Raw genomic sequence first — 25,910 nt, forward strand, 5'->3', positions numbered from 1 at the left:
TCATGGTGTGGTGACCCCCAACCTCTTATGCCCACACACAATTCATATAACCACCTTTGTACTACCTTAAAGATTTCCACCCCCTCCTCAGTTATTATAGAAGCCTCTTATAAATAATAGTCCCCCCCCCCCCTATAAATCGCCCCTGTAACATTACCCCTCCCTGTAAAGTTTCCCTATTATAACCAGTCCTTCCCCTATAAGTAATAGCCCCCCTTATATATGGTATCTCCTCTCCTATAACACTGCCCCTTATGTATATCAGTTCCTCCATTATAAATATTAGCCCTCTTATAGCGGCAGAGCTACTACATACATTACCCCCCCCTATAAATAATAGTTTGCCCCCTTACCATGTAATCTCTTCCCCTTACTAGAATATAATAAATCCTGTCCTCCCCTTACCGCGCTCCCACAATGAGCAGAGCAGCCGAAGATTCTCCCTGTAGTAGTGGCCGAGATGGTGCGATGTACTGACGTCATTACACCACCTGTGCCGCAACGTCCTGTGCACTACTGGTGTCCTCTATGGCAGAGCTGGGACTTTTCAGCTGTCTGCTCTGTCATAGGATTAAGCATTATCAGCGTACAAAGCAGAGGACGGGACAGCACAGGACCGCACAGCACAGGAGAGGACCCAACAGGACAGCACAGCAGAGAACAGGGCAGCACAGCACAGGACCCGACCCCACAGCACAGGAGAGGACCCGACAGGACAGGGCAATACAGCACAGGACCCAACAGGGCAGTACAGCAGAGAACAGGGCAGCACAGCACAGGACCCAACATGGCAGTACAGCAGAGAACAGGGCAGCACAGCACAGGACCCAACATGGCAGTACAGCAGAGAACAGGGCAGCACAGCACAGGACCCGACCCCACAGCACAGTAGAGGACCCGACAGGACAGGGCAATACAGCACAGGACCCAACATGGCAGTACAGCAGAGAACAGGGCAGCACAGCACAGGACCCAACATGGCAGTACAGCAGAGAACAGGGCAGCACAGCACAGGACCCAACATGGCAGTACAGCAGAGAACAGGGCAGCACAGCACAGGACCCAACAGGGCAGTACAGCAGAGAACAGGGCAGCACAGCACAGGACCCAACATGGCAGTACAGCAGAGAACAGGGCAGCACAGCACAGGACCCAAAATGGCAGTACAGCAGAGAACAGGGCAGCACAGCACAGGACCCAACAGGGCAGTACAGCAGAGAACAGGGCAGCACAGCACAGGACCCAACATGGCAGTACAGCAGAGAACAGGGCAGCACAGCACAGGACCCGACCCCACAGCACAGTAGAGGACCCGACAGGACAGGGCAATACAGCACAGGACCCAACAGGGCAGTACAGCAGAGAACAGGGCAGCACAGCACAGGACCCAACATGGCAGTACAGCAGAGAACAGGGCAGCACAGCACAGGACCCAACATGGCAGTACAGCAGAGAACAGGGCAGCACAGCACAGGACCCAACATGGCAGTACAGTAGAGAACAGGGCAGCACAGCACAGGACCCAACAGGGCAGTACAGCAGAGAACAGGGCAGCACAGCACAGGACCCAACATGGCAGTACAGCAGAGAACAGGGCAGCACAGCACAGGACCCAAAATGGCAGTACAGCAGAGAACAGGGCAGCACAGCACAGGACCCAACAGGGCAGTACAGCAGAGAACAGGGCAGCACAGCACAGGACCCAACATGGCAGTACAGCAGAGAACAGGGCAGCACAGCACAGGAACCAACATGGCAGCACAGCACAGGACCCGACCCCACAGCACAGTAGAGGACCCGACAGGACAGGGCAATACAGCACAGGACCCAACAGGGCAGTACAGCAGAGAACAGGGCAGCACAGCACAGGACCCAACAGGGCAGTACAGCAGAGAACAGGGCAGCACAGGACCCGACCCCACAGCACAGGAGAGGACCCGACAGGGCAGTACAGCAGAGAACAGCACAGGATCTGATAGCACAGCACAGGACCCCACAGCACAGGAGAGGACCCGACAGGACAGGGCAGTACAGCAGAGAACGGCACAGGACCCGACAGCACAAGACAGGGCAGCAGATGACAGGACAGCAGAGAACAGCACAGGACAGTATAGCACAGCACAGGACATAGAACAGCACAGGACAGTATAGCACAGCACAGGACCCGACAGCACAGGACAGTATAGCACAGGACCCGACAGCACAAGGCAGGGCAGTACAGCAGAGAACAGCACAGCAGGGGACAGGGCAGTACAGCACAGGACCCCACAGGACAGGGCAGCACAACAGAGGACAGGGCAGGACAGCAGAGAATAGGACAGTACAGCACATGACCGGATAGGGCAGTATAGAAAAGCACAGGAAAGGGCAGCACGGGACAGTATAGCATAGAACAAACAGCACAGGGCAGGAGAAGATAGCACAGGACAGCACAGCATGCTGATACAGCCCAGAACTGCTGATCTAGATACTACTACTCCCATCATCTCATATCTATCCCATCACTGTGTGTTTTCTACAGATGGATCCATTGACAGAAATCCCTCCGAGAAATGTCCCCTGAGTCCTCTGTATTCCCAGGACTGCCCGGAGGAGAATGTCCCAGACAGTCAGCAGGTAGGGGGCGCTAAAGTCTCATCAAAATCTGATCATAAAGTGACCGAACCAAAGATATTACATTATGTCTTCTCTGTTTAGGGTGAAGATCTGATGGATATTAATGTTGTGGTTAAAGAAGAACCAGAAGAGGAGACGGATTCCTGGACTGATCAGCAGTGTAAGGAGCGGAGACTTTCTCCTCTAGATCAGGGGTAGGGAACCTTTGGCTCTCCAGCTGCTGTGAAACTACAACTCCCAGCATGCTCCATTCATTTCCATGGGAGTTCCAAGAACAGCAGAGCCAGTGTACATGCTGGGAGTTGTAGTTTTGCAACAGCTGGAGAGCCAAGGTTCCCTACCCCTTATCTAGATACTACTACTCCCATCATCTCCTCATCACATGGCAATCTATCCCATCACTGTGTGTTTCCTACAGATGGAGCCATTGCCAGAAATCAGGGAGAAGATGTGACTGATATTAAAGCGGAGGTTGAAGAAGAGAGGATGAGGGGCCATCACCTGTGTAAGAGGGAAGTGGAGGAGGAGATTCCAGGAGGTGTTACCACAGGTACGGAGTCATGAATGGAGAAGGAGAAGTCCCAGGTTTCTTCAGGTCGGTTCCCCCTTAGAGCTCCAGTCCAGTAACTCTCCGGAGGGGGGGGGGGGGGGGCAGTGATCCGCTGTGTAGCGTTACAAGTAGTGTCGGAGCTGTGAATGGAGTAACTCTCTGGAGGGGAGGGGGGGGTTGTATTCATAGCTGATGCTTCTCCCGGCAGTAACACTGAATCTTCCCCAGTGAGATCGTTCAGGTAACCTATCACTGTACATTCCTAACTGCATTAAAAATCTGATTAACACACTCATTGAAAAAAAAATATATACAATTTCTGTCTGGGGATGGATTTCTGCAAAACCTGTCTTGCAGTTCTTGCTGTCTGGCTCAGGGCGGGTTCACACCTGCGCCTGGTCTCCACTTTTGGGTTTCCGTCTTCTGCCCGAGAAGAATGGGTTTGCAAAGTAACTGCCCATGAGCATCTTCTGCCTGTCTGCAGGGAAACGTTTTTTTTTTTAACCGGACACAAAGTCAGACATGCAGTTTCGCCGCAGAGAGGCAGAGTACCTTCATGGGTGGCCACTTTGCAAACACATTCTAGTGATTGGGTTTGAAAACTGACCGCCGAGTTTCTGTCCCTGTCCAGTTTCTCTTGGCAGAAGACGGAAACCCGAAAGCGGAGATTGAGCGCAGGTGTGAACCCGCCCTCTGGGAAGGCCTCAGACCTGGAGGAATTATTGTTGGCTAACTACAGTAAGGTCCGGAAATATTTGGACAGTGACACAAGTTTTGGCATTTTAGCTTTTTACCAGAATACATTGAAGATCCAGTTCTATAATATATCTGGGCTTAAAGTGCGGCCCGTAACCTGAGGGTATCCGCATCCTAATAAGGGGGAAGGGTTTAGGAATTACAGCTCTGAAATATGTCGCTGCCGCTTTTTCGAGGGACCAAAGGTAATTGGACATTGACCTCACAAGCTATGTATTGGGCGCCATGGACTGGTCCCCACTTAATCCATCATCAGTTAAATTGGTCAAAGGTCTGGAGATGATTCCGGGTGGGACATTTTACATCTGGAAGTTGTTGCTGTGAACCCATAACATGTGGTCGAAGGATCTCTCAATGGATGTGACGCATTAATCTGGAATCCATCAGCAAGACAGCAGAAGTGTCAGGAGCGGCCAAAGCAACAGTTTGGTCTATTCTGCTTATAAAAGAGCGCACTGATGAGCTCGGGAACTGGAAAAGGCCTGGACGTCCACAGAAGACAACTGTGATGGATGGTCGCGGAATCCTTTCTTCGAAGATTTGCGAGGGCTGTCCTGCTCCTTCTGGTGGCCGGACATCGGAGGGCATTAAGGCGTGTAGTCTGCAGCCTCACCGATGTCCAAACGGCAGGTTACACGCCCCGAATGCCTTTTTCACCTTATTTGTGTATTATTAGAAGTCAAGATTTCTCTATAACAGAGATGCAGAAGGTTTTCAACACTGCTCGGTCTGTAGTCACACACTGATAGACTGGCTTTAGACAGAAAGACCCCCAAACAAGCCACAACTAAAGACTTGGCCAAGGAGGAAGCCCAGCGTGTGGTAATGTCCATGGTCCAGACTTCAGACCGCCATTGTCATGAACATTTTATTGATGGGAATGAGAACTTGTCCAATTACTTCTGTGCCCCAGAACTGCAGAGACTTGGCAGAGAATGGTTGTCATTTCTAAACGTTACACAAGATATTTTTGCTCAACTCCTAAAATCTGAAAGTCTTCAATTGTATCTCAGGTGTGTGAGGTCATATCCAATGTGGTGGCTGCAGAGCTGAAATCATGAGGATTGTGTCACTCTCCAAATATTCCTGGACCTAACTGTAACATGCACCAAAAACTGCCTGTGCGTTTCCAGCCTAATAGAATTGTTATACCTTTCTCTATTGGGATTTAATAGAGGAAAAATATGACTAAATCCAATTTTATACCAACAGGAAATCCCAGTAACTTCATGTTATCAGATGGAGATATGATGAAGCGCTTCTCAGGAGAAAACCTCATCACCCCTCATTACAGTACAGATCCATTATATAACCCCCCGAATCGTAAGGAATCTTCTGACCCATCACAGATTGTGATCACAAGGACCAGCCAGAAAGGGGGGAAAAGGTATCAGTGTGAGGAATGTGGAAGAGAGTTTATACACAGAACAAATCTCTATGCACATAAGAAAACTCACACAGGAGAGAAGCCATATTCATGTTCAGAATGTGGGAAATGCTTTAGATCTAAAACAAGTCTTGAAAAACATGGGGGTATTCACACAGGAGAGAGACCATATTCATGTTCAGAATGTGGGAAATGTTTTAGACATAAACAAATTCTTGTATCACATGAGAGAATTCACACAGGAGAGAAGCCATTTTCATGTTTAGTATGTGGGAAATGTTTTACCAATAAATCAGATCTTGGTAAACATGAAAGATTCCACACTGGGGAGAAGCTATTTTCATGTTCAGAATGTGGGAAATGTTTTCTTACCGAAGTCAAACTCAATGATCATCAAAGAATTCACACAGGAGAGAAGCCATATTCATGTTCAGTATGTGGGAAATGCTTCAGAGTTAAAGCATGGCTTGAAACGCATCGGAAAAGCCACACAGAGTCATTCATATGTTCAATATGTAACAAAAGCTTTACATGTAAGTCAGTTCTTGTTAAACATGAGAAAATTCACACTGTCGGCAAGGTCTATCCATGCTCAGAATGTGGAAAATGCTTTAGAGATAATTCGCATCTCGTTATACATAAGAGAATTCACACAGGAGAGAAGCCGTATTCATGTTTAGTATGTGGGAAATGTTTTATAGATAAATCAAGTCTCGTTACACATGAGAGAACTCACACAGGAGAGAAGCCGTTTCAATGTTCGGAATGTGGCAAATGTTTTACTACTAGAAAAATTCTTAGAGATCATCTGAAAATCCACACAGGAGTGAGACCGTATTCATGTTCTGTATGTGGCAAATCTTTTAAAGAGAAATCACAACTTATCAAACATGATAAAATTCACGTAGCAGAGATGGCCTTTTCCTGTTCAGAATGTGGTAAAGGCTTTCCAGATGAATCACGGCTTGTTATGCATCAGAGACTTCACACAGGTGAGAGGCCATATCCATGTCTAGAATGTGGGAAATGTTTCAAGAAAAATTCACATCTTGTTACACATATGAAATACCACACGGGAGACAAGCCATATTCATGTTTAGAATGTGGGAAAAGTTTTACAGAGAAAGCCTATCTTGTTAGACATGAGAGAAGCCACACAGGAGAGAAGCCATATCCATGTCCAGAATGTGGGAAATGTTTTGCAGAGAAAGCTTATCTTGTTAGACATGAGAAAATTCACACGAGACAGAAGCAGCTTTGATGTTTTTTATGTTGAAAATCATTTTATACAATGCTATAAGAGCTGAGTAAGAAGACTGTAGGTTTCTTGTGCCTTTCCCTACACACAGTGTTACAAAATGGTCATGAAGCCGTCAGCAGCAATTTATACACAGAATACATTACCCAAGGTTAATTTCTCTCTGCTTAGGTAGGATTTAACCGTATACGCCTTCATGCATGATGACCTATCCGTTTCTCTGCACCTTCTGCATTTCTATCTCTCAGGCTGTACAATCAGGGCTCGTTCACATCTGCGCCCGGTCTCCGTTCATGCAGGTTTCCGTTTCCTGCACAAAACTGAGCAGGAGACGGAAACCTGCCGGAGTCTTTCTCACTCATTCATTTGAATGGGTTTGAAAGCTGTCCGGCCGTGAGTGCCATTGAGCGTTTTATGCTCTCTGCCGCGAAACCGTTTTTTTTTAAATTGGACACACAGTCGAACATGCAGTACTCTGTCCGATTTTAAAAGACCGGTTTCATGGCGGAGAGCATAAAACGCTTAACGGCGCTCTCAGCCGGACAACTTTCAAACCCATTCAAATGATAGAGTCCTGCAGGTTTCCGTCTCGTGCTCAGGTTTGTGCAGGAAACGGAAACCTGTATGAACGGAGACCGGGTGCAGATGTGAACGAGCCCTGATTGTACAGCGTGAGAGATAGAAATGCAGAAGGTGCAGAGAAACGGATAGGTCATCATGCATGAAGGCGTACATGGTTAAATCCTACCTAAGCAGAGAAATTAACCTTGGGAAATGTATTCTGTGTATAAATTGCTGCTGAGAACGGACTCTGGGCGCTAGTGTGAACCTAGTCTGCCCCTTCCCATAGCCATGACTACTTCTGGTTTTACATGTCATTCTGCCAGGAGTAACTGTATATTAGCAATGAATTCTAAGAAGGCTGTTTAGGCTGTTTCTGTTATAAAATGCTGTGTGACAAGGAGAGATTTCCTGATCATTAATGGAACTCTGTAATATGACATCAAAGGATGTTCTGTAATCATATACTAAGCAGAAATGTATCGAACTATGACCCATGGTGGTACCCCTCCTCCTGCGTGGTGGAGTCCAATTCACAACAAGGCACACAATACGGTACAAGAGTGGGAACCTCTTTCACAAGAGAGAAGGATTCCCGTCCACTCCTTCCCATTCCCGTCCACTCCTCCTCTCTACTGAAGGAGGTTCCCACTCTTGTACTGTATTCCACTAGAAATGGGGGACGTAACCCTGAAAAGAGGTTGTAGCACCGTGTGATGGTTGACGTGTGAATAATAAAAATTGGTTTGCTGTGAATTTTATGGGGTGTGCACGGTGCCTTATTCTGAATTGGATGTCACCACGCAGAGGGAATACCATTGGTCACTCTGTTTTCCATATATCTTCACCTTAAGACAAGGACGACGAGTCTCCAAAAGCTCCCTATCTATATGGATTATTGATCGGACCTTCCACTCCTAATGTGGAACCAGTATACTAAATTTCTAACTATCACTTTCTTAAATGTACCGAAATATAACTCTTACCCTACTTGTTATATCGCTATCGTGTGCTGGATTATACATATCTGCCTGTATTACAATAAAATGACGGTTATTCCCGCTACTCCGGGTCCTGTGTGTCTGATTTCCCAAGAGAACAAGTCAATACAATTGGGAGCCAAAGAGAAGAACTCTAGGGATTTAGCAGACTGACACTGGGGTCTTCTTTGCTGCATGAGATGGGGCATGTCCCTGCATAAAGATAATTTTGGTTCTTCTTTTTGTTCCATTGAAGAGGTTATTTCACACCTTCAGGGACCCTAAAGGGTTCTACCAGCTCTCCCCATGACTCTGTCACTGCCTTATTGGGAAATGGTGGCCGTCCACCAACCTTCTGTTACTTCATCTAGGGTTGCACGTCATTCATCAGTAAACGAGATTGTTTCATAATGAGCCTTCATGTATGTCGGGGTCCACTGTAACCGTTAATGCTTGTGATCCCTGTTTAGGGGTGGCCAAAAAGTAGATTAAAGGGGTATTCCCACGTCGCATACTCACCAGTATTCACTGCTGTAAAATCTTCTTTCTTCCTGGTTTGTTGTGTCATTTGGTGGGCGGGGTTTCATGCAGGGAAGGGTTTACGTTAGACATTGTGATTGGCCGCTCTGATAAGATGCGTCTTTAGTTTGTGTTTGAAACTGTAGAAATTGGGCGTTACTCTGATTGTCCAGGGTAGAGCATTCCAGAGAAGTGGTGCAGCTCGGGAGAAGTCTTGTATACGAGCGGGGGAGGTTCTGATAATAGAGGATGGAAGTGTTAGGTCATTGAGTGAACGGAGAGCACGGGTTGGGCAGTAGACAGAGATGAAGGAGGAAATGTATGGGGGTGAGGCCTCGCTGTAGTGACCGGCACAGACCCGAGGCCTCGCTGTAGTGACCGGCACAGACCCGAGGCCTCGCTGTAGTGATCGGCACAGACCAGAGGCCTCGCTGTAGTGACCGGCACAGACCCGAGGCCTCGCTGTAGTGACCGGCACAGACCCGAGGCCTCGCTGTAGTGACCGGCACAGACCCGAGGCCTCGCTGTAGTGACCGGCACAGACCCGAGGCCTCGCTGTAGTGACCGGCACAGACCCGAGGCCTCGCTGTAGTGACCGGCACAGACCCGAGGCCTCGCTGTAGTGACCGGCACAGACCCGAGGCCTCGCTGTAGTGACCGGCACAGACCCGAGGCCTCGCTGTAGTGACCGGCACAGACCCGAGGCCTCGCTGTAGTGACCGGCACAGACCCGAGGCCTCGCTGTAGTGACCGGCACAGACCCGAGGCCTCGCTGTAGTGACCGGCACAGACCCGAGGCCTCGCTGTAGCGTCTAGCCTGATAGATGAGCCTGGCCGCTGCATTCAGAATAGATTGTAGAGGGGAGAGTTTAGTGAGGGGAAGACGGATTAGTAAGGAGTTACAGTAGTCAAGGCGAGAATGAATCAGAGAGACAGTAAGTGTCTTTAGTGTATCTCTGGTAAGGAAAGGGTGTATTCTGGAGATGTTTTTGAGGTGGAGGTGACATGAACGTGCGAGTGATTCAATATGAGGGGTGAAGGAAAGGTCTGTGTCACTGGAAACAGTAGTAGTTCAGTCTTAGAGAGATTTAGTGTCAGATAAAGCGAGGACATGATATTAGAGACAGCAGAGAGACAGTCACTGGTGTTCTGTATGAGTGCAGAGGTGATGTCACAGGAAGATGTGTATAATTGGGTGTCGTCAGCATAAAGATGGGACCTGAAGCCAAATCTGGCAATGGTTCGTCCAATGGGGGCTGTGTAGAGAGAAAAGAGCAGGGGGCCTAGGACGTATGGATAGGATGTAGCAAGTAACCCCCTCAGGGAGGGACCCCTTGGCACGCTGTTGACAAGACTGAACGTGTTAGGAGTATTTAGGTTCTTTACTTTCTATTTTTCTTACCTGGGGAGTTTTTGGCTGCACAGTGTCTGGGGTGGCATCCTGGCGCTGCGGGGTTGTCCTGTCGTGAGTATTGGTGCACACCTTCTGACTTGCACGTGCGCACTGATGGTAGGCAGCTTTATCTCCTGGTTGATTAGTCTGTCCTCCCATTTGCACCTGGGAGGAGTGGTCTCTACTCTGTATTTAAACCCATGCCTCCCATGGTTCTGTGCTGAGTGTCGCTTTTACAGAGCTAGGCCTTAGCAGGAGGAGTAGGTGGTGTTCTGGGATAGAGGAAGTTCTGTGGTTGATTTTTGGGAGGTTTGGGTGAACGAGTTGGTTTGTGTTTTCCCTTCTGTGTTCACCAATCCTCCCTCTGTGTATAATTGACTGTGTGAGTGAATTGCCTTATCCTTTGATTTCTACTCAGTTTCCCTGTGTTTGTTTCCTAGTGTAAGGTTCCTTCCCCTATTGGTTTGGGGGAATCCTTTCCCACATTTTTCCTGTGTGCTGCTTGTGTTGTTAGTCAGCGCACACCCTTGTCAGTCCCTGTCAGTAGCAGCTTCACTTGTTCGTTAGGGGTGACCCCCTTTAGTCTCCAGTCCCTAGAGGTCTTATAGGGCATTCCTTCTCCCACTTCCCTCTAGGCCTACGGAATCAGTGAGAGAGGAGCTGTCGGGGTCAGGCTTAGCCTGAGTACAGCCGACCCACACCCGTGAGGCAGGGACCGGGATAGCTAGTGGGAGTAGTGCAGGGCGAGATTCCCTACTGCTATCCCTTAGCCCCGTTGCAGCTACCTGGACTGACATGACAGAACGTCTGAAGACAGTTGCCTCTGAACTAATCCAACCTATTATGTCTAAAAAGGTTAAATGAGCTTTCCAGGTAGCAACGGCACACAATTGAACATCCTTCTGCCCAAGAGGCAGAAACCATTCTGGTGGGGAGGGCTTGCCCACATTCTGGGACAGGAGCTCTTGAGAATGGAAGGAGACAGGTAATGCCTCCTTTATCCATCTGGACAAAGAGGAAGAAAACCGGGAAGGAATCTCAGCTGCATCCAGTCTGAAAAAAAGAAAATGAGAGAGAAGGTTAGGATAGCCAGAACTTGAAATTCACCAACTCTCTTGGCAGAAGTGACCGCCAGGAGGAAGGTCATCTTGTAGGACAAGAGTTTAAAGTCTACCTCCTCCAGAAGCTCAACGGATGTACGCAGAGACCCTGAAGGACCTCATACAGATCGCACTAAGGTACAGGGGCATGCACATAAGGCCGTAGCTTAGCTCCCCCATTGAGAAAACAAGAGACAAGAGGCTCCTGAGATAGGCGCTTGCCTAGGCAGGCTGATAAATCAGACACATGTACCTTCAGAGTGGCAAGAGTAAGCCCTTCGACCTAGGCCGCTCTGGAGAAATTCTAAGATAGATTCTGTGGTGGGGAGAGAGACTTGTTTCTCAGAACAGCAGCTCTTGAAAAAATCTACCAATCTTTTGGTAGCTCACGGTAGTAGAAGCTTCTCTGGACTCTTATAGTCCTCTATGTTCACATAAAAACTGATCAATTTCCAGGCCGTCAAGATGAATCTCTTCAGGTCCTGGTAGAGCCGGACTTCCTGGGTTACCAGGTTCTTAATTGGTGGAATATATTCTCGTTGAGGGACCACTCGACCGACACCGTGAGACCCTGACATAGCTGATCTGTCAGAATGTTTAAGGATCCCCTGATGTGCACCACTGAGAGATGCGTCAGGTTCTTCTCTGCCCGAGAGAATATGAGATCCCACTCCCTAAGGGATAATGATATGGAGTCCCCTGAATGTTCAGGTAGAGGATCCTAGTTAAATTGTCTGAGCGGATCTTCACTGCTCTTCTGAACAGAAGTGGAGCAAAATGCAGGAGCGCAGGTGGACTACTTTGAGCTTGCGCCACTCGGACGACATGGTCGTCTCCAACCAGTTCCAGGTTCCTCTTATGGGAATCTCCTTTAGATGTGCACCCCAACCAGAGAGGGATGCAGTGGTCAACAGTGTCCTGACCGGCAGGACTGTGGACATCCAGTCCTTGAGATGGAACCTCAGCTGAGTGGAAGACGGGTCTTGAGGGATACCTGAATTTACTTAACCCAGCGGACAGCTCTGAGTTCTCGTCAGTTGGATGACATGGCTTTCTCCATCCAATTCCACATTCCCCTTATGGGAATCTTCTCTAGATATGCTCTCCACCGTAGAGGGAGGCATAGGTAGTCAGCATGGTCTGGCTTTAGCTGGACCCTGGACACTATCCACAAGAGAGGCATGCATCAGTGGTCAACAGAGTCCAAGTGAACTGGACCGTGGACTCGTCATCCAATTCCACGTTCCTCATATGGAACTCCTCTCTAGATGCGCTCTCCACCGAAGAAAGAGGGTCTGGCGATAGCTGGACCGTGGACACTCTCCACCGGAGAGGGATGCATAGATAGTCAACAGGGTCCGGCGTTAGCTGGACCGTGGACACTCTCCACCAGAGAGAGATGCATCAGTGGTCAACAGGGTCTAGGTGAACTGGACCATGCACTCTTCATTCAATTCCACGTTCCTCCTATGGAACTTTTCTCTAGTTGTGCTCTACACTGGAGAGGGAGGTATCGATAGTCGACAGGGTCCAGCCAGCTGGACCATGGACATCCTGTCCTTAAGATGGAACAGCACCTGAATGAAAGATAAATCTTGAGAGATAACTAAATTGGCTTGACCCAAACTGCTCTGAGTTCTTGCCAGCTGGATGACACAGTTTCCTCCATCCAATTCCTCGTTGACCTTATGGGAATCTCCTGTAGATGCGCTCTCTACCAGAGAGGGCTGTATCGGTGGTCGACAAGGTCCAGACTAGCTGGACCATGGACATTCAGCCCTTGAGATGGAGCCACCATCTGAAGGAAAGACAGGCCTTGTAAGATAGTTGAACACACCGCCAGGCCCAGTGGGTTGCTATTCCAGACCTCAGACTTACCTTCTGCAGGCCGCATGTACTCTATGGCCCAAGGGACTGTAACTGCAGATTCTGACATAAAACCCAGTACCCTATGGCAATTAGGATAGAAACCGCTTTGTCACCTATAGATAATGGGCTGCTGATATGATCTTTTCCCACCTTAGAGGAGGCAGATTTTCAAGCAGACAGAGTCCAGGGTGAAGTTTAGAAACTTCTTCCATGTGGCTGGACCATGAGAACCACAGCTACTGCCAGATGGACCTTATTAACCTCCTTTAAAAAGAAAAAAAAAATTAAAAAAATTGATCGTATCACAAATGATAAAGTGCAACTGGGATCAAACTCAGGATACCGTGGATTCAGGCATATGAGTCCATAACCCTACGGACTGAGCCATTAGGGCTCCTGTTTCTAAGTAAGACCTCTATGAAAACTGGGAGAAGGAATCTTACCTGAATTCTTTATGCACTCCTTTACCCAGGAGATGACACCATGAATTGAGGGCTCCTAGCTGGAGGACCCCGTACCGACGGCAGTGCAGATATACATAACCTTACAACAAGATGCCTTAATATAATAATAATAATAAAAAAATTTATTTCTATAGCGCCAACATATTCCGCAGCGCTGTACAATTTGTAGGGTTCAAGTACAGACAGAAAGAAACATTACAAAGAAAGTCATTTCACACAATGGGACTGAGGCCCTGCTCACAAGAGCTTACAGTCTATGTGGTAGAGGGGGGACACAGGAGGTAGCAGGGGCGGTATCTGAGGTAGCAGGGGGGATATATAGGAGGTAGCAGGGGGGTGACACAAGAGGTAGCAGGGGCGGCATTGCTTATACAGGGGTCAGACACTTTTGTAATAGAGGTGACTGTCATTACACAAACATAAGACTTTATGAGCCGTCACCAGTCATGTCCTGTAACATGTGGATGGAGCATGGACCTATAGAGTTACCCTGAGATGACATCATATCATGTGGGGTAATGTGGGGGCGGGGACAGAGGAGGGTTAAATTTTGGGGATTCTAATGACGGTACGGAAGGGTTTACGTTAGACATTGTGATCGGCCAGTCTGATAAGATGCGTCTTTAGTTTGCGCTTGAAACTGTAAAAATTGGGAGTTACTCTGATTGTCCGGGGTAGAGCATTCCAGAGAAGTGGTGCAGCTCGGGAGAAGTCTTGTATACGAGCGGGGGAGGTTCTGATAATAGAGGATGGAAGTGTTAGGTCATTGAGTGAGCGGAGAACACGGGATATGTGATAGAGATGAGGGAGGAAATGTATGGAGGTGCGGCATTATGGAGAGCCTTGTGGGGGAGGGGGAGAACTGAACATTCACCATCATGTGAGCAATAAACAAATATCCACCTATTAAGTAATGATAGTATACAGGTATATGAACCCATATTTTAGGTCCACAGCATATGGTCTCCGCTTAGGAATTAAATGCACATTGAAAAACCGAGGAAACATGTCTGCAATAACTAACACCCCCACCCTGCCAGCCTCACCTTGTCTGACTTGGGCAGGCTGTTTGGATGTTGGTGCTGCGCATTGGTTGGAATTGTTCCGATCACCACCACAGTAATGGTGTAAAGGGAATAAGAAATACAGTATTCTACACATGGTCTCTGTTGTATTCTGTACGGGGTGGAGTGTGTGTGTGTGTGTGTGTGTGTGGTGGGGTGCACAACAATTCTCCCTGCTTATATCTCAGGATATACAACCAAACATCCTACCTGCTGACTTATTAAGGTCTTTATGACTCCTTTATACTCCTGACCTGCCTGCACAATACCAAGGCTCCTCTACGCCAGTACATTGTATTACACCTGGAAACCTTCAGCTGCAGTTTCCATTGTTTGATCCATTTACACAGTAAAGCTAAATCTACGTCAATGCTACAAACCCCTCCAGGAATATTTGCCGAGTCTGAAGTCACTGCTGTATACAGTGAGCAGTCAGGGACTGGATAATGTAAGGAAGGAATAACAGCAATGCAGAATTATAAGAAAAAATCATCCAGAACTGTTACTTTACAGGGAATACAAATTTACTAAAACAGACATGTCAGGGGAGCGGACAGTTCCAAAAAAACAGAACATTAAAGCAGCTTCTCTCTCGTATGACTCGATTCATGTTTAACAAGATAAGATTTAAGTGAAAAACACTTCCCACATTCTGGACATGGATATGGCTTCTCTCCTGTGTGAATTTGCTGATGCCTATTAACATCGGATTTATTTGTAAAGCATTTCCCACACTCTGAACATAAATACGGCTTCTCTCCTGTGTGAATTCTCTGATGCTTATTAAAGTCGGATTTATATATAAAACCTTTCCCACATTCTGTACATGAATATAGCTTCTCTCCTGTGTGGCTTCGCTCATGTGTTATCAAACTTGATCTATCTGAAAAGCCTTTGCCACACTCTGAACATGAAAAGGTCATCTCTCCTGTGTGAATTTTATCATGCTTAACAAGCTTCCACTTGTCTTTAAAGGATTTTCCACATATTGAACATAAATACGGCTTCCATCCTGTGTGATTCTTCAGATGATCGCTAAGTTTGGTTTTAGTAATAAAACATTTCTCACATTCTGAACAGGGATACGGCTTCTCTCCTGTGTGACGTCTCTCATGTTTAATAAGATCTGATTTATTAGTAAAGCATTTCCCACATAGTGAACATGAATATGGCTTCTCCCCTGTGTGAGTTCTCTCATGTATAATGAGACCTGATTTCTCTGTAAAACATCTCCCACAGAATGAACATGAATGTGGCTTCCCAGCAATATGAATTTTCTCATGCTTAACAAGACTTGGCTTACATGTAAAGCTTTTCTCACATATTGAACATGAAAATAACTTTTCTCCTGTGTGGCTTCTCTGGTGTGTAGCAAGACTTGCTTTATCTGTGAAACATTTCCCACAAAGTGAACATGAATAGAGTTCCTCTCCTATGTGAACTCGCTGGTGATCCTTCAGTTCCGCTCTAGTAATAAAGTGGTTCTCACATTGTGAATATGAATATGGCTTCTCTCCTGTGTGAATTCTCTGATGTTTAAGTAAATCTGATTTATTTTTAAAACATTTCCCACATTCTGGACATGAATATGGCTTCTCACCTGTGTGATTTCTTTCATGTTTAACCAGATGGGATTTACACATAAAACTTTCCCCACATTCATGACATATAAATGGTTTCTCTCCTGTGTGTATTCTCTGATGGTTGACCAGATCTGCTTTATCTCTAAAGCACTTCCTACATTCAGAACATGTAAATGATTTTTCCCCCGTGTGAATTCTCTCATGTCTACTAAGATCTGATTTACTTATAAAACATTTCTCACATTCTGCACATGGATATGGCTTCTCTCCTGTGTGACGTCTCTCATGTTTACTAAGATCTGACTTATTTGTAAAACTTTTCCCACATAGTGAACATGAAAATGGCTTCTCTCCTGTATGAATTCTCTCATGTATAACAAGACCTGCTTTAAATGTAAAACATTTGCCACAAAATGAACACGAATTTGGCTTCTCTCCTGTGTGGCTTCTCTTATGGATAATAAGGCTTGATTTTTTAGTAAGACATTTTTCACATTCAGAATAAGGCTTCTCTGCTGTATAAAATCTTTGTGTAAACTCTTTTCCACATTCCTCACATTGATGCCTTTTCCCCCCTTTCTGGCTGGTACTTGTGGTCACAATCTGTGGTGGGTCAGAAGGTTCCTCATGATTGGGGGGATTATATGATGAATCTGTACTGTGAGGTCCTGGATGTACATTAGGGGTAATGAGGTTTTCTCCTGAGGAGCGCTCCATCATATCTTCATCTTCTCCTTTATCACTTACTGATAACATGACGTTTCCCTCAGAGATCGCACTGGGATTTTCTGTTGGAATAAAAAAAAAAATAATCTCAACTGTACAAAAGCGTAACTGGGACCAACAGATCTCTGGTTGTTAGTTTGTGGAACAGTTGGGCATTACTAAGGAACGATCGGACTGACCTAACTGATCAGTGCTGGATTTCAATAAACGAGGAACAGGTAGCACCGAGCAGACCGTGGTTTCCAATGGAACCGTCTGTTTGGAAGGGGGGGGGGTCACCAATTGGGGGACCTCCACCCAATAGCATCAGATATGTGCCTGCAGCAGTTGCCCAACCAATCCCGGGAGGGGTGGAAATAATCAAAGCGAGATTGACCAATCTGGCAATTCCCAACAAGCAGAAAAAGAGCCAAAGAAAGCACCGACTGGATAAACCGAAATCCTTTATTGAAGACACCCCCTAAAGTGTTCCGGTGGATCTTCAATAAACATTGTATGGTGCGTCTTCAATAAAAGATTCGGTTTATCCAGTTGGTGCTTTCTTTGGCTCTTTCTCCACGTGTTGGGAATTGCCAGATTGGTCGATCTCGCCTGGAGTTCAATAAAGTCTTTGATATAGGACACATTTATATACGTTACGTTACATTAATATATATATATATATATATATATATATATATATACACACTCACCGGCCACTTTATTAGGTACACCTGTCCAACTGCTCGTTAACACTTAATTTCTAATCAGCCAATCACATGGCGGCAACTCAGTGCATTTAGGCATGTAGACATGGTCAAGACAATCTCCTGCAGTTCAAACCGAGCATCAGTATGGGGAAGAAAGGTGATTTGAGTGCCTTTGAACGTGGCATGGTTGTTGGTGCCAGAAGGGCTGGTCTGAGTATTTCAGAAACTGCTGATCTACTGGGATTTTCACGCACAACCATCTCTAGGGTTTACAGAGAATGCTCCGAAAAAGAAAAAACATCCAGTGAGCGGCAGTTCTGTGGGGGGCGGAAATGCGTTGTTGATGCCAGAGGTCAGAGGAGAATGGCCAGACTGGTTCGAGCTGATAGAAAGGCAACAGTGACTCAAATAGCCACCCGTTACACCCAAGGTAGCCAGAAGAGCATCTCTGAACGCCACACAGTACGTCCAACTTTGAGGCTACAGATGGGCTACAGCAGCAGAAGACCACACCGGGTGCCACTCCTTTCAGCTAAGAACAGGAAACTGAGGCTACAATTTGCACAAGCTCATCGAAATTGGACAATTGAAGATTGGAAAAACGTTGCCTGGTCTGATGAGTCTCGATTTCTGCTGCGACATTCGGATGGTAGGGTCAGAATTTGGCGTCAACAACATGAAAGCATGGATCCATCCTGCCTTGTATCGGTAACGGTTCAGGCTGGTGGTGGTGGTGTCATGGTGTGGGGAATATTTTCTTGGCACTCTTTGGGCCCCTTGGTACCAATTGAGCATCGTTGCAACGCCAAAGCCTACCTGAGTATTGTTGCTGACCATGTCCATCCCTTTATGACCACAATGTACCCAACATCTGATGGCTACTTTCAGCAGGATAATGCAATGCCATGTCATAAAGCTGGAATCATCTCAGACTGGTTTCTTGAACATGACAATGAGTTCACTGTACTCCAATGGCCTCCACAGTCACCAGATCTCAATCCAATAGAGGAGCATCTTTGGGATGTGGTGGAACAGGAGATTCGCATCATGGATGTGCAGCCGACAAATCTGCGACTGCAACTGTGTGATGCCATCATGTCAATATGGAGCAAAATCTCTGAGGAATGCTTCCAGCACCTTGTTGTATCTATGCCACGAAGAATTGAGGCAGTTCTGAAGGCAAAAGGGGGTCCAACCCGTTACTAGCATGGTGGACCTAATAAAGTGGCCGGTGAGTGTATATACACACACACATATACACACACACTTTGATTCCATTCCTGGCTTTAACTCAAAATACTGCGCCATAAAGTGCCTGTGTGGTTTCAGCCCTATCTATCTATATGTATGATGAGGTCCAGGCTCTGCTCTGTACTACATGAACATTTTAGTTTCTTAATTTCGATCATATTTTTATATATTTTACTAAATCAAGATAAAAGAAAAGAAAAAAGATTGACAAGAAGTGAGTCCAAGGTCTCTGCTGTCTTGGAAGATGAAATAGAGGAGCAGAAGAGGAGAAAGGAATCCAGATGTATGACTGAGCCGCGAGAAGCCGGGGCATCCGACCTGCAGTCCTGCTCACGCTCCTGATTTTGGGTCCTGTGACCCTTTGTTCAGGTCATCACCTTTCGCAGAGATGGTTCGGGGTTCACTCTCTGTAAAACTCTTTATTTAAGGCGATATGAACACACACCTACTGGCTGTAGAAACCCTACAAACCAGCGCCAGGAGGAGCAACAAGAAGGATCTAGAGGTGCTGAGTATGTGCTGCAAAAGCAAGAAGTCAGTAACTATACAGCCAAGTGTCATGGCAGGAAGATGTGTACCGGGGGCGAAGAAGAAGAAGAAAATAAGGAAACGGCTAGGAAGACTGACTGGCTCTAGGTGTACTAGTTATGTATGTAGTGTGAGGATAGAGGGGTGTGCTCACTGTATGGCAGAATTACTAGAGCTACAGTATGACAGTAAAAACAGTCTATGGACAGCACTCATCACTGTATGGCGGTAATATTCAGTCCATGTAAGGTTGTGTTGTTTCCTATAAAGGAATTATCAGTCAGTATATGGTGATATTATTTAGTATGGAGGCTTTACCAGTCAGTATATGGAGGTTTTACCAGTCAGTATATGGTGTTATTATCAGTCAGTATATGGAGGTATTACCAGTCAGTATATGGTGGTATTATTTATCAGGACCAGCAGGATATATATACACTAGGGGAAATCCATTAGGACCAATCTAGATCATGTCAGATACAATAATATCTCACAGCAGGTCGGGCTAGCTAGGAACCTTATTGCTCAGGAACTATAGTACATATATAGGTATATGGGTCAGCGGAGATTGGTCAGGGAAACAATTACTGGAGTGTGCACTGTCCTTTATCAGAGACTGAGAGACAGTAGGCACATCCTACCAACAGCATCGGGGAGAGAGGAGGAAGGAATGTCAGCCTGGAGTAGGGGAGCCAGAGAGGCAAGACAGAAGGGAAAGGAAGTTGGAAGTGTGCACCGCTGGAGTTATATCATGTACAGTGGCACTATAATGGCAGTAATATCAGTATATACTAAAAATATATCCACACCATTATAATCAGAGCCAAGGGGCTCTCCAAAATCTGATGACCGAGCGAGTACATGCCAGGATCCATAGGAGAGTGAGGAGGGAATATCTCTGCCCATTGACAGCTCTGGCACTACTTGTAACACAGCGGATCACTGCCCCCCCCCCCACACCTCCGGAGAGTTACTGGACTGGAGCTCTAAGAGGGAACCGACCTGAAGAAACCTGTGACTTCTCCTTCTCCATTCATGACTCCGTACCTGTGGTAACACCTCCTGGAATCTCCTCCTCCACTTCCCTCTTACACAGGTGATGGCCCCTCATCCTCTCTTCTTCAGCCTCCGCTTTAATATCAGTCACATCTTCTCCCTGATTTCTGGCAATGGCTCCATCTGTAGGAAACACACAGTGATGGGATAGATTGCCATGTGATGAGGAGATGATGGGAGTAGTAGTATCTAGAGGAGAAAGTCTCCGCTCCTTACACTGCTGATCAGTCCAGGAATCCGTCTCCTCTTCTGCTTCTTCTTTAACCTCAACCTTAATATCCATCAGATCTTCATCCTAAACAGGGAAGAAACATCCGCCATGTTTGCCTTTAGTAGGTGATCCTGTGACTTGTTCGGCCCCCATGGGACAGGTAGGTCACTACTCCAGAGAGACCCTTTATTACATGTGCATGAACTCCTTAAGTTGCCAAAGGAGTCCCTGCATTCCAACACACAGCCCCTGAGATGCGCCACAAAGGGTTACTATAGTTCACTGGTCAATGACCTTTAGTAACCTCTACTACCTGATGTAAGCCTGCAACAAATGATTTCCTGTGTGAGAGGAGAAGGTTCTGGACAAAGGAGAAGTGACAATACCTGTGTAGGTTTTTTTTTTGTTTTATTCTCTTTTGTTTTTGTAGGGTGTTTTATCTCAGTAATAGATGTTTCAGTGTGGTTTGTATTTATGATATAACTACTGGTTAGTAATGTCTGTTGTCTGATTGAGAGGTTTAGTATTAGTCACTACTAGAGATGAGCGAGTACTGTTCGGATCAGCTGATCCGAACAGCACGCTCGCATAGAAATGAATGGACGTAGCCGGCACGCGGGGGGGTTAAGCGGCCAGCCGCCGTCAAAGCGGAAGTACCAGGTGCATCCATTCATTTCTATGGAGCATGCTGTTCGGATCGGCTGATCCAGTACTCGCTCATCTCTAGTCACTACTCTATCTCCTCATTATTATGCCAGTACCCACCGCCACCAGGGGTACCAGGAAGAGCTGGGTACTATCCAGTATCCCCAAACCATGGGCCTTCCTACCGGGGTAATTCCAGGCTGTTCAGCTACAGAACAAAGTTTGCTAAACTACTTTGCCCCTGGATTATTCTCAGAAGAGTCTGCCCATAGCGAACTGCTTAAAGCACACGTGTCTGTATGAAGTATATAGCTATAACATGCTGAGAAGGGGAATGTCTCATGAAAGATTTCTACTACTACTGATACCGATGTATCGCTGAATCATGTAAGTATAAGTGACAGTATTCTGCAAGTGAGAGCCTGTTCTACAGCCTGCGCGAGACACGACTACATTATAGTTTTATCCTTATCCATTACTATACGACAATGCAGTAAGAGGAGGCCTATAGCGCCATCTACCTGCTGACTGTCTGAGACATGTATGAGTACAGGAGCGGCGAGCTCCACCCCCTATATAGATGTACCCCAGGACTCAGCAGCGCCATCTACCTGCTGACTGTCTGGTACATGTATGAGTGCAGGAGTGGCGAGCTCCACCCCCTATATAGAGGTACCCCAGGACTCAGCAGCGCCATCTACCTGCTGACTGTCTGGTACATGTATGAGTAACGGAGCGGCGAACTCCACCCCCTATATAGATGTACCCCAGGACTCAGCAGCGCCATCTACCTGCTGACTGTCTGGGACATTCTCCTCCGGGCAGTCCTGGGAATACAGAGGACATCTCTCGGGGGGATTTCTCCTACTGGATCCATCTGTGGAGACACAAACACACAGTGACAGAATACATGAGCTGCTGGAGACCTGTCTATACAGTGTTGGCCAAAAGTATTGTCCCCCCTGCAGTTCTGTCAGATAATCCTCGCTGTCCCCCAGATAATGATTACACAGCACAAACTCTTTGGTAATATCTTCAGTTATTTTGCTTGCAATGAAAAAAAAACACAAAAGAGAATGAAAAAAAAAGTCACATCATTGATCATTTTACACAAAACTCCAAAACTGGTGCGGACAGAAGTATTGGCGCCCTCAGCCTAATACTTGGTAGCACAACCTTTAGACACAATAACTGCGCACAACCGCTTCCGCTAACCAGCAATGAGTTTCTTACAAGGCTCTGCTGGAATCTTAGACCCTTCTTCTTTGGTAAACTGCTCGCGGTCCCCCCTGAGATGTGAAGGGGGCCTTCTCCAAACTGCCACCAAGAGATCTCTCCCCCTCCCCCACAGGTGTTCTATGGGATTCAGGGCTGGACTCATTGCTGCCACTTTACAAGTCTCCAGGGCTTTCTCTCACCACCATTTTCTAGTGCTGACCTGAAGTGTGTTTTGGGTCCTTGTCCTGCTGGAAGAGCCCTGACCTCTGAGGGAGACCCGGCTTTCTCACACTGGGCCCTACATGATGCTGCACAATGTGTTGGTCGTCTTCAGACTTCATAATGCCATGCACACGGTCAAGCAGTCCAGTGCCAGAGGCAGCAAAGCAACCCCAAACCATCAGGGACCTCCGCCATGTCTGACTGTAGGGGGCGTCTTCTTCTCTTTTTTTCCTGTAATCTCTATGTTGAGGCCTTCTCCTACTTTTGTCTCCTCTGACCAGAGAACATTCTTCCAGAACGGTTTTGGCTTTCTCAGGTAAGTTTTGGCAAACTCCAGCCTGGCTTCTGTCTGTGGGTAAGAAGTGGGGTCTTCCTGGGTCTCCTACCATACAGTCCCTTCTCATTCAGACACTGACGCTGGATAGTACGGGGTGACACTGTTGTACCCTCGGACTGCAGGGCAGCTTGGACTTGTTTGGATGTTAGTCGAGGTTCTTTATCCGCCATCCGCACAATCTTGCGGTGAAATCTCTGGTCAATGTTTCTTTTGCGTCCACATCTAGGGAGGTTAGCCACAGGGCCATGGGCTTTACACTTCTTACTGACACTGTGCACGGTAGACACAGGAACATTCCGGTCTTTGGAGATGGACTTGTAGCCTTGAGATTGCTCAGGCTTCCTCACAATTTTGCTTCTCAAGTCCTCAGACAGTTCTTTGGTCTTCTTTCTTTTCTCCATGCTCAATGTGGTCACACAAGGACACAGGACAGAGGTGGAGTCAACTTTAATCCATTTCAACTGGCTGCAAGTGTGATTTAGTTATTGCCAGCACCTGTTAGGTGCCTCAGGTAAGTAACAGGTGCTGGTTATTACACAAATTAGAGAAGCATCACATGATTTTTCAAACAGTGCCAATACTTTTGTCCGCCCCCTTTTTTTTATGTTTGCTGTGGAATTAGATCCAATTTGGGTTTTTGACAATTCTTTTTGTGGTTTTCCATTGAAGACAAATTAAATGAAGAAAATACCAAAGAATTTGTGATTGTAATCATTATCTGGAAGAACACGAGGATTATCTGACAGAATTGCAGGGGGGCCAATACTTTTGGCCAACACTGTAGTACCATACTGTCATATCACTACACACACCGACATGTGACACATTACACAGGGCAGTATATATGTCTTGCTCTTGGATTACTCTGTATGAACAATGTCCTATATAACACAACAGGTGGAGGAGAAGACAGTAATGGCATCCAAAGGGTGAACAAAGCCGGTAGATACGTCTGTGTATGTATATACTGTATATATAGTCTATACTAACCATGTGATGTCCGGGAGGGCCGGGGGTCCTCCATCATCACCTCCTTGTACCGATCCTCGTGTCCTTCTAAATACTCCCACTCCTCCATGGAGAAATAGACAGCGACATCCTGACACCTTATAGGAACCTGACAACACAATGATACAGTCATCACCCCTCCCCCTCCAGTGCTGTTACTGGAGAATTTCCCAGCATTCCCAGCAGTGTCACCTCTCCAGTCAGCAGCTCCAGCATCTTGTTGGTGAGTTCTAGAATCTTCTGCTCATGTATCAGGGAGAGCGGGGGAGGGGCTGTGATGGGGCCCCGGCTCCTGCTCCCTCCTCCTCCTGGCTCTGTGATGGGGCCCCGGCTGCTGAGGGCCACACAGTCCCCCGATGTCTTCTTCACCAGTGAGTATTCCTGTGTATGGAGAGACAATAGATAATAGAAATGTAGTACAGATACCTCTCCGCTCAGCAGATAGATGATAGAAATGTAGTACAGATACCTCTCCGCTCAGCAGATACATGATAGAAATGTAGTACAGATACCTCTCCGCTCAGCAGGGAGATGATAGAAATGTAGTACAGATACCTCTCCGCTCAGCAGATAGATGATAGAAATGTAGTACAGATACCTCTCCGCTCAGCAGATACATGATAGAAATGTAGTACAGATACCTCTCCGCTCAGCAGATACATGATAGAAATGTAGTACAGATACCTCTCCGCTCAGCAGGGAGATGATAGAAATGTAGTACAGATACCTCTCCGCTCAGCAGATACATGATAGAAATGTAGTACAGATACCTCTCCGCTCAGCAGATAGATGATAGAAATGTAGTACAGATACCTCTCCGCTCAGCAGATAGATGATAGAAATGTAGTACAGATACCTCTCCGCTCAGCAGATAGATGATAGAAATGTAGTACAGTTACCTCTCCGCTCAGCAGATAGATGATAGAAATGTAGTACAGTTACCTCTCCGCTCAGCAGATACATGATAGAAATGTAGTACAGATACCTCTCCGCTCAGCAGATAGATGATAGAAATGTAGTACAGATACCTCTCCGCTCAGCAGGGAGATGATAGAAGTGTAGTACAGATACCTCTCCGCTCAGCAGATAGATGATAAAAATGTAGTACAGATACCTCTCCGCTCAGCAGGGAGATGATAGAAGTGTAGTACAGATACCTCTCCGCTCAGCAGATAGATGATAGAAATGTAGTACAGATACCTCTCCGCTCAGCAGATAGATGATAGAAATGCAGTACAGATACCTCTCCGCTCAGCAGATAGATGATAGAAATGTAGTACAGATACCTCTCCGCTCAGCAGATAGATGATAGAAATGTAGTACAGATACCTCTCCGCTCAGCAGATAGATGATAGAAATGTAGTACAGTTACCTCTCCGCTCAGCAGATAGATGATAGAAATGTAGTACAGATACCTCTCCGCTCAGCAGATAGATGATAGAAATGTAGTACAGATACCTCTCCGCTCAGCAGATAGATGATAGAAATGTAGTACAGATACCTCTCCGCTCAGCAGGGAGATGATAGAAATGTAGTACAGATACCTCTCCGCTCAGCAGATAGATGATAGAAATGTAGTACAGATACCTCTCCGCTCAGCAGATAGATGATAGAAATGTAGTACAGATACCTCTCCGCTCAGCAGATAGATGATAGAAATGTAGTACAGATACCTCTCCGCTCAGCAGATACATGATAGAAATGTAGTACAGATACCTCTCCGCTCAGCAGGGAGATGATAGAAGTGTAGTACAGATACCTCTCCGCTCAGCAGATAGATGATAAAAATGTAGTACAGATACCTCTCCGCTCAGCAGGGAGATGATAGAAATGTAGTACAGATACCTCTCCGCTCAGCAGATAGATGATAGAAATGTAGTACAGTTACCTCTCCGCTCAGCAGATAGATGATAGAAATG

General features: G+C 46.6%; 2 protein-coding genes across 2 annotated transcripts in view; one reads left to right on the forward strand and one right to left on the reverse strand.

Moving 5' to 3' along the window:
* The window catches only part of LOC142198393 (uncharacterized), a 600,588-nt gene that overhangs the window by 364,493 nt on the left and 210,185 nt on the right, over positions 1 to 25,910 (reverse strand). The window contains exons 13-15 of the mRNA XM_075269419.1: positions 21,998 to 22,083; positions 20,567 to 20,645; positions 20,342 to 20,473 (exon numbers count right to left, since the gene is read on the reverse strand). Of these exons, the coding sequence (XP_075125520.1) occupies positions 20,342 to 20,473; positions 20,567 to 20,645; positions 21,998 to 22,083 (297 nt within the window). The remainder of the gene's footprint in view (positions 1 to 20,341; positions 20,474 to 20,566; positions 20,646 to 21,997; positions 22,084 to 25,910) is intronic.
* LOC142198391 (uncharacterized) overlaps positions 1 to 25,910 on the forward strand; it is a 617,468-nt gene that overhangs the window by 249,344 nt on the left and 342,214 nt on the right. The window contains exon 19 of the mRNA XM_075269418.1: positions 2,522 to 2,616. Coding sequence (XP_075125519.1) covers positions 2,522 to 2,616 — 95 coding nt within the window. The remainder of the gene's footprint in view (positions 1 to 2,521; positions 2,617 to 25,910) is intronic.

Source organism: Leptodactylus fuscus, chromosome 3, assembly GCF_031893055.1.
Source record: "Leptodactylus fuscus isolate aLepFus1 chromosome 3, aLepFus1.hap2, whole genome shotgun sequence".
Lineage (NCBI taxonomy): Eukaryota > Metazoa > Chordata > Amphibia > Anura > Leptodactylidae > Leptodactylus > Leptodactylus fuscus.